Source organism: Echinops telfairi, unplaced genomic scaffold, assembly GCF_000313985.2.
Source record: "Echinops telfairi isolate 266 unplaced genomic scaffold, ASM31398v2 ScPeMD7_57;HRSCAF=196, whole genome shotgun sequence".
Taxonomy (NCBI): domain Eukaryota; kingdom Metazoa; phylum Chordata; class Mammalia; order Afrosoricida; family Tenrecidae; genus Echinops; species Echinops telfairi.
The window spans coordinates 3,302,106-3,315,550 of NW_022103955.1; the positions used below are offsets into that span (position 1 = coordinate 3,302,106).

The 13,445-nt window shown below is 40.0% G+C and overlaps 1 protein-coding gene across 1 annotated transcript in view; it reads right to left on the reverse strand.

Annotated features, from left to right (window-relative positions):
* Positions 1 to 13,445, reverse strand: part of ARHGAP28 (Rho GTPase activating protein 28) — a gene marked incomplete at its 5' end in the record, with an annotated part of 217,089 nt that overhangs the window by 93,052 nt on the left and 110,592 nt on the right. Inside the window, one exon of the mRNA XM_045290822.1 lies at positions 5,876 to 6,093. Within this exon, the coding sequence (XP_045146757.1) occupies positions 5,876 to 6,093 (218 nt within the window). The remainder of the gene's footprint in view (positions 1 to 5,875; positions 6,094 to 13,445) is intronic.

The following is a 13,445-nucleotide window of genomic DNA, read 5'->3' on the forward strand; positions in this document are numbered from 1 at the left end:
GGGGGGGTCAAATGACCCTTTCACAGGGGTCACCTAAGACCATCGGAAAACACATAAATATTCACAATATATAATTAGATATTGCTTTATGATTAGTCAATATGCTTTCATTATGTTTAATTATGTTCAATTTGTAACAATGAAAATACATCCTGCCTATCAGATATTTACATGACGATTCATAACAGTAGCAAAATGACAGTGATGAAGTAGCAATGAAAATGTTATGGTTGGGTGTCACCACCATATGAGGAACTGTATTAAAGAGTCATGGCATTAGGAAGGTTAAGAACCACTGATGTAAGGTTAAGTAAAAGAAAATGTATTGCTATAAAATTGTAAAAACCTTTATTAAGCAAAGTTATTGAACATGAAGCTACTCTCTCACTATATCCTCCAAGTAGGTTTTCACACTTGCGAGACCGGGCCCTCCGTGCCCCGACCAGATTCTGCACTCTTCAGTTCTGGCCACATCCAAATGTCAGCGTGGGCTTCCTCCTGGGGCTCACACCTGTTGTTTTCAAACCGTGCTCTCTTTGAGCTGTGTGAACACAAACACGTCGGAGGGCGGCAGAGCAGGGCTGTATGGTGGATGAGGTAAGGTTTCCCCAGCAAAGTCTCCTAACACAGCGCTTCCCACCCTCAGACCCTGAGCAGGAAAATTGTCCCGATTCAAACAAAATCCCTTGGTGTGACTTTCCTGGTCTTTTCCTCATCAATGTAGTTTTCAATTCTTAAAAAAAAAAATCTTTATAATAAGCCCATATCCTGTGTTCTTTGAAAAAAATCTACCAAGAATATCCATTGGGACTCCCTAAAAGTAGCTGCTATAAACTCTGGGCTAACCTATGTTATCCATCTAAAAGCTGATTTTCAGTGTGAGGCAGAATGTCCACATGCTTGTTGCAAAGCTTCAGTGATTTAAGAAATTGTCCTCAAGTTAGAAATTTGTTAAAAATGTATTACCCGGACCTCAAAATCATTTTTTTCTACTGTACAAAAACTCTCTGCTTCTTACGGCACTCTACTGAGACCAATAAAAGCAGCTCACTGAGAGAACTTGTCTGTACCTATTCATTGATTGCAGTAACCTGGTGAAACATGTGCTGCTTGAAATAAACCTTTATATGTATTAACTTAAATTCAAATGGCAGTACTTTTTTACTTACCCTTGTATATAAAGATAAATCATATAATTCTAAGGTTTTACATACTTTTTTACAGTGAAAGATATTTCTGCCTAGTGAAAAAAAGAACAGAACTAATATAATCTACATATCTATTTTTTGAATCATTGAACATATAGCTTCACTAAATAGGTATAACAAATCAAATTCATACTTCCAATATTAGTGCAAAATTCTCATCATTACATGGAAATTATCTAGGTGCCCAAACAACCTAGACATTAATTTTCATTAAGAAAGTAAAACAGAGCAATTTAGATGATTTTTCTATTAATTTAGTTAAATAGTACCAAAAAGAAATAGTTGGAGTGAAGGAAGGAGACAGGACAGGTAGTGAGTGAGAAAATACAGAAACCCAGAAAACTTGAGTGAGGGATGGATGGATGATTACCTATTCTATCAAATTTCAGAGAAAACTGTAATTGTTCAGAAACATCCTGATTTACACCTTTGTGGAAACAGATGCTGAAATTTGTAAGGGGAAAAAAATCAAAGATGTTCACTAGGCTTTGTAAGTTTGCAACATGTTTAAGAGACTAGCTTTATATGTTGGTTTATGTTTTTTATCCAGAATAATCTCAAATTTTAAGCTGAGTATTCAATTCTGAGTTGTCTTAGATTTCCAGAGGTTCATTTACCAGGAGAGCAGAAGACCTCTCTGCTCCCAGAGCTACTTCCGAAGCCTTGCTTTCATGTTCAGTTCAAGAGCTATGTCTTGAGCAACAAGGCTGGGAAAAGATTGAGGAAGACGGAAAGAAAAAAGGGGCCACAAACCATTCTTCTATTTCACTAAAAAGGCTGTTTTCCTAGTCTGTTCTGTCTTTTGTGGAATTAAATCCCAAACAGATTATTGAATCTGCCTGTGCCTACCAGAAAAAATTCTTAATTTCTTTTCACGCAGACCCAATAAATAAGTGCCCACCTTAACTTTTCTTTCATGGTCTAAATTAAGGTTCTCAATTTTTTTTGGCCTACCACCTCTTTTTCAAAAAATAAGTAACTCAGAAACTCCCCGGGCAATTAAAAACTTGTGTGCTATGGCCCATAATCCAGGATAAAGTGTGTTGTTGCTGTTGTTGTTGTTGTTAAGTGCTGGCCAGTTGGTTCTGACTCATAGAGCCGCCCTCACAATCCATCTTATTTATGAACCCATTGTTGCCGCCACTGTATCAATCCATCTCGTTGCGGGCCTTCCTCGTTTTCACTGCCTCTCCACTCTCCCAAGCATGATGTCCTTTTGGGACTGGCCTCTCCTGGTAACATGTCCAAAACATGTGAGGCAAAGTCTCCCAGCCTTGCCTGCAAGAAGGACTGTGGCTGTATTTCTTCCAAGATGGATCTATATATTCTTTTGACAGTCCACGGTACTTCCAATATTCTTTGTCAACACTACAGTTCAAAGGAACTCATTTTTCTTGGGTCTTCCTTATTCGATGCCCAACTTTCCCATGAATATGAGGATCAATGCTTTTGCAGCCCCCACCCACACCCACACCCCGCCGAGGGCCCACTTTGAGAAATCATGGTAGAAACCAGAGGTAGGGAAACCCCTCCACTGTCAGTATGTTTATATCATCATTCACGGGCCATCCAAAATTATCAACTTACAAATGAGCGGCTATCTTGGAGCAAACATTTTGTGATGGCTAGAACTGCTTTTTGGGTGAGACACACGATGTCAGCTGGTAGTGATGAGTTTGTGGGTCTTATGTGGCCCAGGGGCCAATGTTATCAGCCCTGGTCTCAGTGAACGAAAGGAGCACCCAGAGGATGCTCGTCTGTACCACCTTAAGTCTATAGGGAGAAGATCCTGAGAGAGACCAGGTATGCATTTCTTGATTCACCGGAGGATTTGGAAGATGCCTATAGACCTTATTAGTCTGCAACCAGACCAAACTCACGGCCATCAAGTCTACTCTGATTCATGGAGACCCTGTAGGATAGGGTAGAACTGTCCCTGTGGGGCTGCGAGACTGTAGCTCTTTATGGGAGAAGAAAACCTCATCTTTCTCCTCAGGAGTGGCTGATGGCTTCGAACTGCTGATTTTGTGCTTAGCAGCATAACACATAACCACTATGCCACCAGGGCTCATTACTAGAGGAATGACAAAAGCTCTAATCTGAAGTAGCTGAATATGGTAAAAAAGGAAGCATGTAGGGCAAGCTATTGGTACCCTCTGATAATGGTAGTGGAGGTAACAGAACAATAACTTTGGGAATTTAAACCAGAAGAGAATTCTTTGTATGTGTGTGTGTGTGTGTGTGTGTGTGTGTATAAAATAAGGTGACCAGACATCCCGATTTTTAACAATTTTTCCTGCATCCCCCGGCGTTTTAAAAAAGTCCCAATTAAAAAAAAAAAAGTCCCAATTTTTGGAAAGAATGCACGACAGTTAGCGTATACGGTTTTCGACTGCCATGTGGCTATTTCGCCAGGATATGAGTTTTATCAATGGTGCCCCGCTTTACCAATGTTAAAATCTGGGCACCTTAATATATATATACATACACACACACATCATGGCCAGGAACTTGGGACCTTTGACTCAAGTTGTGGCAGTCATCTTTACCTTTCAAAAAACCCACCATCTTGAAACACACAGATTTTAGCCAGGTTGAAGATTGAAACAACACAGAAATCAAAATTCACTTGCCTTCATGTATGCCATTATATGGTGCAGAAGAATCAAGAGCTATGATGTTCAGTGCTCTAGCTATAAGAAGCCAGAGGTGGCTATCTAAACTTAAATCATTTAAAATTAAATACAGTAAAAATTCAGTTCCTTCGGTCACATTAGTCACATTTCAAACGACAGGTAGATACCATGGTGAACAGCACAGAAACAGAACATATCCATCATTGTAGAACATTCTAATGAACAGTACTGTTCTAGAATATCATTGGAAGAGATGCCTGATGGGTTAAGTAAACCTGTGTGATCTGCCTTGGCAACTACCTATAGTAATTAGTATACCTAAGGGAGTTTAAGAGTTACACACAAACTAACTTAAATTGAAGACTATTTTTAACCATGTTTTCTATGGAATGTTCTTAAAATGTTAATTTGTTCTTGTTGCTATTATAACAGATTAAAAATCTAATTCAGATTGATTGAAAAATGTGATAAGGTTTGTATAAACTCTGCTAAGTTAGGATTCTCTGTGGTTTGCCAATTGAGGCCTCTCCCATAATGTGATCTAACATAATGCAATCAAGTCCATTATGGGATCTCCTGTGAGCCAGCAGTTATTCAGATCACAGCTCTAATGATATAACCTCAGAGGGTGTGTGTCACCCTTGATATTGAAGTAGGTACTGTGGAGAGCTTCACTTCTTCTTACTGACCCGGATCCCACAACTGTCACATCTAGCCCCAGTTCTTAAGCCAGAGGCCCACTACATTGCCTACTGACCCTGGGAGCCATCAGAACCTGCTGACCTTCGGTTTGTTTGACTCTGCCAGCCACAAATATGAGCTGCTGTCTTCCATCAGTCTGTGCTTATCCTGACTTACCTTCCTGCTTCCTGGTGCCGTAACCCTGGAAGCTGAATGGTTCAAGAAGATTCTCCAGCTTAGCATGGACTTCAACTGAACTGGCTTTCCCTACTCCTACAACAATGTGAACCATTTTTTGTTGATATCAACTTCTCTTTCAATAGACCTATGTAAGTGTCACTGCTTTTGCTGCTCTAGAGAATTCAGCCTAATCCAACAAACTTGCCTCAGGAAGCTCTTTCTGTAACTGCAGCAGACTGTCAAGATTTCTTTTCTCCGGGTATTCATTGCCCCAAAGTTCCACAAATCCTATCTGCATCAAACCTGATCTAGTTAGTCCCTTGCATAAAGAACACATTGAGTAGGTTTAGGTGTTGTGTCAATGAATAGGCTGTAAGAAGGAGTGAACAGGAATACAAGGGTGCCTAGGTGGTCTACATGGTTAAAGTGCTCTATTGTTAACTAAAAGTTTGGAGGTTTGAGGTACCTCAGAAGAAAGACCAGAAGGTCTCCTTCCAGAGAATGAACCACTGAAATCCCTATGGAGTAGAGTTCTGACACACATGGAATTGTGAGGAGTGGTTAGGAATAAAGCACAAGGGAGTATTAGGAAAACATGATTAGCAGCCTCAAAGTAAAATTGTGGCCATGGAAGTGATAAGGGTAGGTCGTAATTTCAACTAGTCACTCCTCATAAAACATTTGATGATTCCCTTAAATTATTCTCTTGCCCACTTAATGCTTTTAGCTTACATTTTCATCTTGTTTAATTTATACAAACATAAAGGCTTCTCTACCCACTCTCCCACACAATCCACTTAAAACAAGCCACCTGGGTTTGTTTATACTACATGACTCACTTCCCAAGGATTCATTTGCCCTAACACTCTGAGTTTCCCTCAGAGTTTAGACTTAAGGAAAGGTTCTGTGTATCCTATCCATAAAAATTTAGTTCATTGCCAAAGAAGTTGTTATTCACCTCCAAGAAAGAGCAAATATAATGTTGATATAAGAGTGCAATATGGTGATAAGGGGTGATTAGACGGTCAGATTTTCCTGTCTTGTCTGCATCGGTGTTCTTTGAAAGCAAGCCTGTCTGTGACTAGTGTTTCTGATGTTTTTCCACCCTTCCCTAGCAACTTCCCACCCAAAGCAAACTCAAACACATCTTAAGTCATGCTCCTTACTTACACGTGAGTCACTGAGCCCAAAGATGTCCCTGACGTCCCTGATCGACTGCTTGTTCTTTTTTCTCAGGGTCTGAGTATAGGTGTTGTATCTCTTTTTCACTGCGGCTGCTTGAGTTCGAGTTAACGTCGAAAGCAAGGCCTTCCCATCCTCTTCTTCAGCACCAGAGATCAGAGTTGACAAACCCACATCTTGCAACCATTCGGCTTCAAGTTCTCCTTCTAAAAAATAACATTATCAAGATTTTTCTTAGTGACATATTTGGCATGATTGCATGACATGGGCATCTCTAGGTCTGTGCATATGATACAGTAAAAAATAGCATATGTAATCTATTAAGGCCATGTACTTTTAAACAGAAACTTCAGTGAGCACACATAACAATGAATACACATTTTGCACAAATAGTTTAGAAAAGTCACTAATGGCTGGCTCCAGTCCTCAACAAGCAAAAATTCAGCAATGCCTGATGGGTGCGAGCTTTTAATTTTCAGTCAGCACACTATTGTACTCAGAAAGCTCAGTTCTCTTGATCTCTGCATTTCTCTGTTTCTCTTTCACTATCTCGTCACATACACACACTTAAAGAAGTTGTTTAAAACCTATTTTTCCACAAAATTTTTGAAGCTCAATTTATACATAGTATTATTGTACTTTCAGTACACAGTGTATGAAGATGTGTAATAATAACAAAATAAAGGGGGAAAGGATGAAGGTATACGGAAGCAGGATGTTGTTTATTAAAGCTATATTAACATTTTTCAAACTAAGCTGGTAAACATTTATAATGATTATAATCCCCAAAGTAATCCCTAAGAAAATAACTAAAAATAGATATAAATAAAAGGGAAAAATAAAATCAAAAGTGTACACTATAAAAACCCAACTAAATAATATTAATTGTAATAATAAAAAAGCAGTAAATGAGAAATTAAGGGGCAAGGAGACATTTAAAAGGCATAAAATACCTAAATGCAGAAGTCTATCATCAGTACAGTTGAAGCTTAAAAAACATGGGTTTGAATTACAAGGATGCTCTTAAATGTGGGTCTTTTTCAATAAATACCAGACATTTCTTTGGAGAGATGGAACAATTTGAAAAACTTGTAGACTAACTGTAGCTTTGAAATGTTGAACAAAGAAAAGAAAGCATTAGATGGGTTCTGCATTCATAAAATATCTGTGCATACTAGCACATTTCATCACTTATCATCGCAAAACACATACAAATCTACATAAAAAGTTAATATTTATCCAAGCATATGCACACAAATAAATATGGACCGTACATGGTGCCATTCTCAAGTGAGAGAAATTGAAGTGCATTTTATGAATTAATGTAACTCTTCCAGAAAAATTCTTTGTTCTTCCCATCAAAAACTTTTCTTGATGTGTCTGGGTAAGAGAAAGTACAGGAGGATACTTGTAGAATTCGGTTGTGAGTGACTGTTATGAAGATGAATTGTGATTGTCATCCTGATGGTTATAAATAAGCCATCTCTAAAGGAGATATCGCACTGCCAGCAAGAGAGTAGATCCAAGGATGGCGTCTGTCCTTTGGGCTCTGAGATCCCTGAACACTGAACCTCCTTGATGGAGGAGACAGCTGTGACATCGGGGGAGCAACAGGGAAGTGGCGGTCCAAGCAGCAGAACCAAGGACAGAGCAGTAGACTTTGAAGTGCACTGGGGCAAGGAAAGCTGAATGCCTTTGGATTGTGGAGTGGGGTGTCTCGAGGGACTTAATTGGTGATCCAGAGTCAGAGCTGAATGCCTGCATGTGGAGGCTTATGATGCATGCCTTTGGGCATTTACTGACAGCTCAAAAGATCTATGTAGCATTGCACAAGTAGGGTAGAAGCCAACAGGCCATGTAGCTGAGAGGTCAAAGAACATCTAGAGGCCTGCCCCGAAGCCCTGCTAAAAAGAGGCTGTCCTGTCTGAGTAATCACATCCTGAGCATTTGTAACCTTGTATCCTCTTTAATAAACCCATAAGCAGGGTTGTCTGTGAGTACTCTGTGGCCAGTGTATTGAATTATGGAACCCAGGGATAGCTGGAGTCAAAATTACTAGGAAGATTGGAGGGTAGGGACCTGTCTGATTTCAGCTTCATAGGAATTGGACTTAAACAGCTGATGCAAGTGATGGTAATTCTCTTCCTTTCTCTGTGTGTAACCAGAAAAGTCCCCCTTGCATCATTCTATTTTACAGAAACGTAAATCAACATAGAGATTCAGTATTAAATCTTAACTGTATAAATTCAGCTGTAGTACATTTTATACTCGTGTACTAATTTCATAGCTATTGCAATGAGCTCTAGTGTTATGACATTAACCACCTCCATGGGGAGTTTGTCTCTCCGGTAAATTGTGTATCACAGTACAAGGTGATTTCTTGTGGTTCTCACCTATTCTGCATCCTGCTTACAACAATACTGTAAACATTGATTAATACTATGGGCCACATATGAAATGCCACTAATGATGCTGGAAGTGCTCCCAAGAAGCAGACAAAAGTCATCATATTACAAAAAAAAAAAAAAAAAAGAAGCTGAATTGTTTGATATGCACCATGGTTTGGGTCTGTAGCTACAGATGGCTACCACTTCAAGATAAATCAATCCAGCATAATGACAAAAATAAAAATGGAAAAGGAAATTAATGAAACTGTCACACCACCAGCCACAAAAACATTACACATTTTGTGAAATACTTGTATATCTAGCATTGAAAATGCAATTTTATATGAGTGTAGAATTGCTATAAGGAAGACATCCATATAGACATCCACAGACAGATTGGTCTTCATTTGCTGATAGGACATAACTCAAAATTAGAAGAAATAGATACAAAAATCTATTAGTAATTGGATGTATGAATCTGGGAAAATTAGAAGTTGTCCAAAAATGAAATGGATCACATGAAGATCAATAATCCCAAGCATTAATAAACTGAACTTGACTGGCATTTGCCATTTCAGATCAGACAGTCATATAACCATCTGCAGATATTTTACTGAAAACTAAGATACTATATATACAATCCTGCATAATCAGAGATTACAAAACTATACAAATAGATACATATATAAGATGAAGAGGTAAAGGCACAAAGATTGAGTCAATTCTGTCTCATAGCAACCCTAAGGAGTGAGTTGAATTTGCCCTGTGAGTTTTCAAGGCTCTAACTCTCTAGGGAGTAGAGAGCCTCATTTTTCTCACACAGAGTGGTTGGTGGGTTGAAACTGCTGACTTTGTGGTTTGCTGCCCAAATCATAACCCATTCTCCCACCAGACCTCCTTAGATGAAGAGGCATGAGAAGACAAAAGGAACTACATTCAAGACCTTATAAGACTTCAAAGAGTTTGTGGGGAAAAATGGAATTAAAAGATAATGTACCCTTGGACTATAGTCCAGACTTATGGAACCTCTGTCTGAGCAGAGAGCACTGTAAATTGTGGCCGATGTAGTTAGGTTAACATGTAATACCTTGAGGGGAGGGGGACAGTCAGGGAGGGGGAAAGGGAGAGCCCACCAAAAGGTTGGATATATTCCCCACCACCACCCCGAAGAGGACGAATAACAGACATGTGGGTGAAGGGAGACAATGGAGAGTGTAAGATACGAGATAATAATAATAATAACAATATATAATTGATCAAGGATTTATGAGGGTGGGAGGGTGGGGGTGGGGAGGGAAAACAAGAGCTTATGCCAATGGTTTATGTAGAAAATGTTTTGGAAATGACGATGGCAACATGTGTACAAATATGCTGGATGCAATCGATGTAAGGAATGGTATAAAATGTAAATCATTTGATCTCCCTTTGACCCATTTTAAAGTTGTTTCATTAAAAAAAAAAAAGAAGGTGGGGGATTGGTCCCCTGGTGGATTCCCTGTCGTGAGTAACCCTGCTGGCATGCAGAGTGCGATGACAAGTGGATTGTTGTAGAACCAGTTAGGTTAAAATCGAACACCTTATCTTCTGATCTCCCTTTTGACCCATTTTAAATGTGTTCTTTTTTTTTTTAAATATTGCCTGTCCTTCCTATTAGGATTTTTCTCTGGTTTATTTTGTTATTGTTGTTGGGGGTTTTGTTTGTTCATTATGTTTTCCAGTATATGAAATCCAGGATGGGTTGATCTATGGAGACAGTCACTGGAGTAATGGTTTCTTGGCGGTGGGGGGAGATCAGAGAGAAAAGGGGCCCTGGCAGCAGTGTGGGCCAGAAGGAAGGTTCTGGAATGGATTGGGCAGCTCTATGATATGCCTAAGTTTAAAAATACATGAGATGTGAACTGCCTGCCAGTAAAACTATTACATATAAAAACGATATTGCAAAATTTCAGTTAACTTTTTAAAGTGTCCTAGCTGACCTTTAGCAAATGATACCTATACAAACATTTGTCTGTGCTGTGAACCTAGTCGTGTTTATAGCAGAGCAAATAGGAGGCAAAAGTGTGTCCACTCGTTTGCCATAAACAAGCACCTGGAGGAAATGAGTCACAGAGCCTGGAGGCGAGGGACCACGGTCCTAAAAGTGTAAAATCTGTCTCTCCCAATGTGAGGAAGAACAAAGAAGCAAAGACAAAGGCATACAAAAACGACGAGTCCCAAGGACGATCGGACCTTGTGAACGGTGTTCTCCATCACCTGGGGACCCAAACTAGACGGTGCCTGTCTCACACTGTTGACTGCTCTGAAAGGGATTACAATGGAGGACCCAGGTTACAGTGGTAGAAAACCGTGGGACCAAACTCAAAATCATAAACAAAGATCAGGCTTAGTGGTCGCACAGAGACTAATGGAACCCCCAAAACTATGACCCTTAGTTGCCCTTCAGGCTCAGAAATGAACTCAACCCTATGGCTCAATTTTCAGCAGAACAACAGAGAGTTCTACATTGTGATCAAGAACACTAGGAAACTACACACTCCTCAAAAATAATCCGACATTGGAGATTAAAAGGGACACATTTGCCTACAAAACAGTTCAGAAGGCAGGAAGAAGCAAAAATGGAAGAGAAGTAGATATAGGAAACAGGAAGGAAGTAGGATAAATGATATTACATGATAAGGATCGCAATCAATGGCATGAAACAAAATTTGTATGAATTGTTGAATGGAAAACTAACATGCTCTGTAAACCTTCACCCAATTTATAACAAAATATTTTTAAAAGAAGAAGAAAACTAAATACCTTATTCTGGGGTACTTTCTGGGGTGCCACAAAGGACATTTATTAGATAGAAAATCAAGCATCATGATGTAAGGCAAAAAGAGATAGGTTACCTCTACTGTTTTTTAGCAAATGCAATCAGGTCTATGATCAGCAGTGCCCTTATCTATACATCTGCTTTCCCTCAACCTTAATGGGAAAAGATAAATATTAGATGCCAGTCTTATGGTTGCACAGTGATGTATACTCAATTAATACAGCCCTTCTAGGACCCCTTAGGTGATGTATTAATAAATTGTAGCCTCTATGCTAACGGCCAGGATCAAGGTGGGATGTACTCTGACTCACCACGTTACTGGCGGATCTTGACCAAGTCACAATTCTTCATTTCCTTGGAGTCTGCTTAAAAACAAAAACAAGCGAACTATCCCACACCTCCATCAAAGCCATTCCTCTGTATGTAAGAGCACACACATCTTGGGCAGAGAGAATTCTAGGGACAATTGAGGCACAAGAGCCACAAGCAGAGCACATTTGAAACCCCTGCTACAAGTGGCAGAGACACAGACCCGAGACTGAGACATGGAAACGACTGGCTAGAGCACAGGAACCACAGCAGGCTTCCTGGCCCACCGAGGGAGAAGCCAGGGGACCGTGTGGCTAAGAGGCTGGGGCGGAGAAAAAGACTTAGGTGCTAGCTGAGGAGAGGTGCTGCTATAGACCAATGACTGTACCCTTTTTGTTTATTGATCCTGACTTACCGTAACCTGTTCACTTCCCTGACCCCCTAATTGTGAATTCTGTCTAGGAGTTCTGTGTGATCAGGTCAATGAATTATTGAACCTCCCAGGAAATTACACCGTTATGGGAGGACGTCTTGGTGTCAGAGTAGGTGAAGAAAGATGAAGAGTTGAGGCATGTGTGACCTCTATAACCTCATGTCCATAGAATTGATGAGGAATTGGATTCTGTTTCTCCCTCATGGAGCCAGAACAGGTGAGATGTAGTCTCAATACCTTTTGCTCGGTAGAGAATGAGCTCTGGATCACGAGGACTGTTTTCTACATTGATTCCTTTGCCTTTGAACTCAGGAAATACTTTGCCAGTCAGGAACTGTTCTTGTGATATGAGACAATGTCCCTGGCCACACAGAACCCTCTGAGGTCAACACTGAATGTATCAGAGTTTTCTACTTGCCCTTAACACAGTCCCTATTTCAGGCCCTGCCTCAGGAGGGCCTCTAAGGCTTCTTACCAATCATTCTCTATGGAAAGGATCTCTATGGAAAAGTACCCACACAGAAAGAACCTCGTGAAAGTCTAGAAGGATTACACCATTAAAGATGCCATCTGTGTTTCAGAAATGGTCGTGAAAGCCATCAAGCAATACATTCCTGATGGAGGTAACCCCTTTCAGATGTTATGCATAACTTCAAAGGATCAAGACAGAGCCAATCAAGAAAATGATGTATATGGCAAAAGGTTGCAAGACTAGGGGACATTTAAGAGCTCCATATCTCCAGGATCCATACAAAAGGAATCAACAGACTTGATGTAGATTAATGATTCCTGAGCCAGATGATAAGGAAGAAGATGCAGAAGAAGTAGTCTTAAAGACTGACATAAAAATAATCTGACAGAAGTGTTCAAATTATCAAGACTGCATTGACTTCGTTGGTGACACTGATCCTTCTATGACACAGATAAAGAAACTAAAAGAGTGAAAGAGGGATTATTGCAGTAGAGAAACCTTTTTAGAGAAGTGAAAAGGCAAAAGTCACCCAAATCCCAACTTGTATCTACAAAGTTGCGCCACGTGTTCCTCCTGCCCTGCCAGCTCCTCTGACTCTTTTCCCTCTGCAGGCCCATGATCGGCGCCGTTGGTCTTACTCACATGCTAACTCTTGAAACAGTGCAAGGGCTTTCAGAACAGAGACTCTGCATAGTCCTTCCATCGGCTTTTGATGCTTCCTGCCTCACTCAAGGTTTGTCCCACAGGGTCTTTCAATACTGCAATTTCAAGTGTGAATTCTTTCTATACTTCTTTCAGTTCAAGATATGTCGAGCGTGCTCGTCCTTTCTCGCTTTCTCACGCTAGGCGTTTGCACATTTCATATATTTCACTTGGTCTTATCAAGCTGCCCTTTGGACATTGCTGCTCAGCTCTTTTATTCAATCATTTCTGCTTTGTCCCTTCAATACAATTAAGAGCATCTTCTGACATCCACTTTGCTCTTTTCGTTCATATTTATTTATTTTTAAAATCATTTTTTTAAATTATTTTGAGGGCTCGTACATTTCTCATCACAGTCCATACATACATCCATTGAGTCAAGCACCTATGCACACCTGTTGCCCTCATCAATCTCAAAACACCTGCTCTCCACTTCAGCC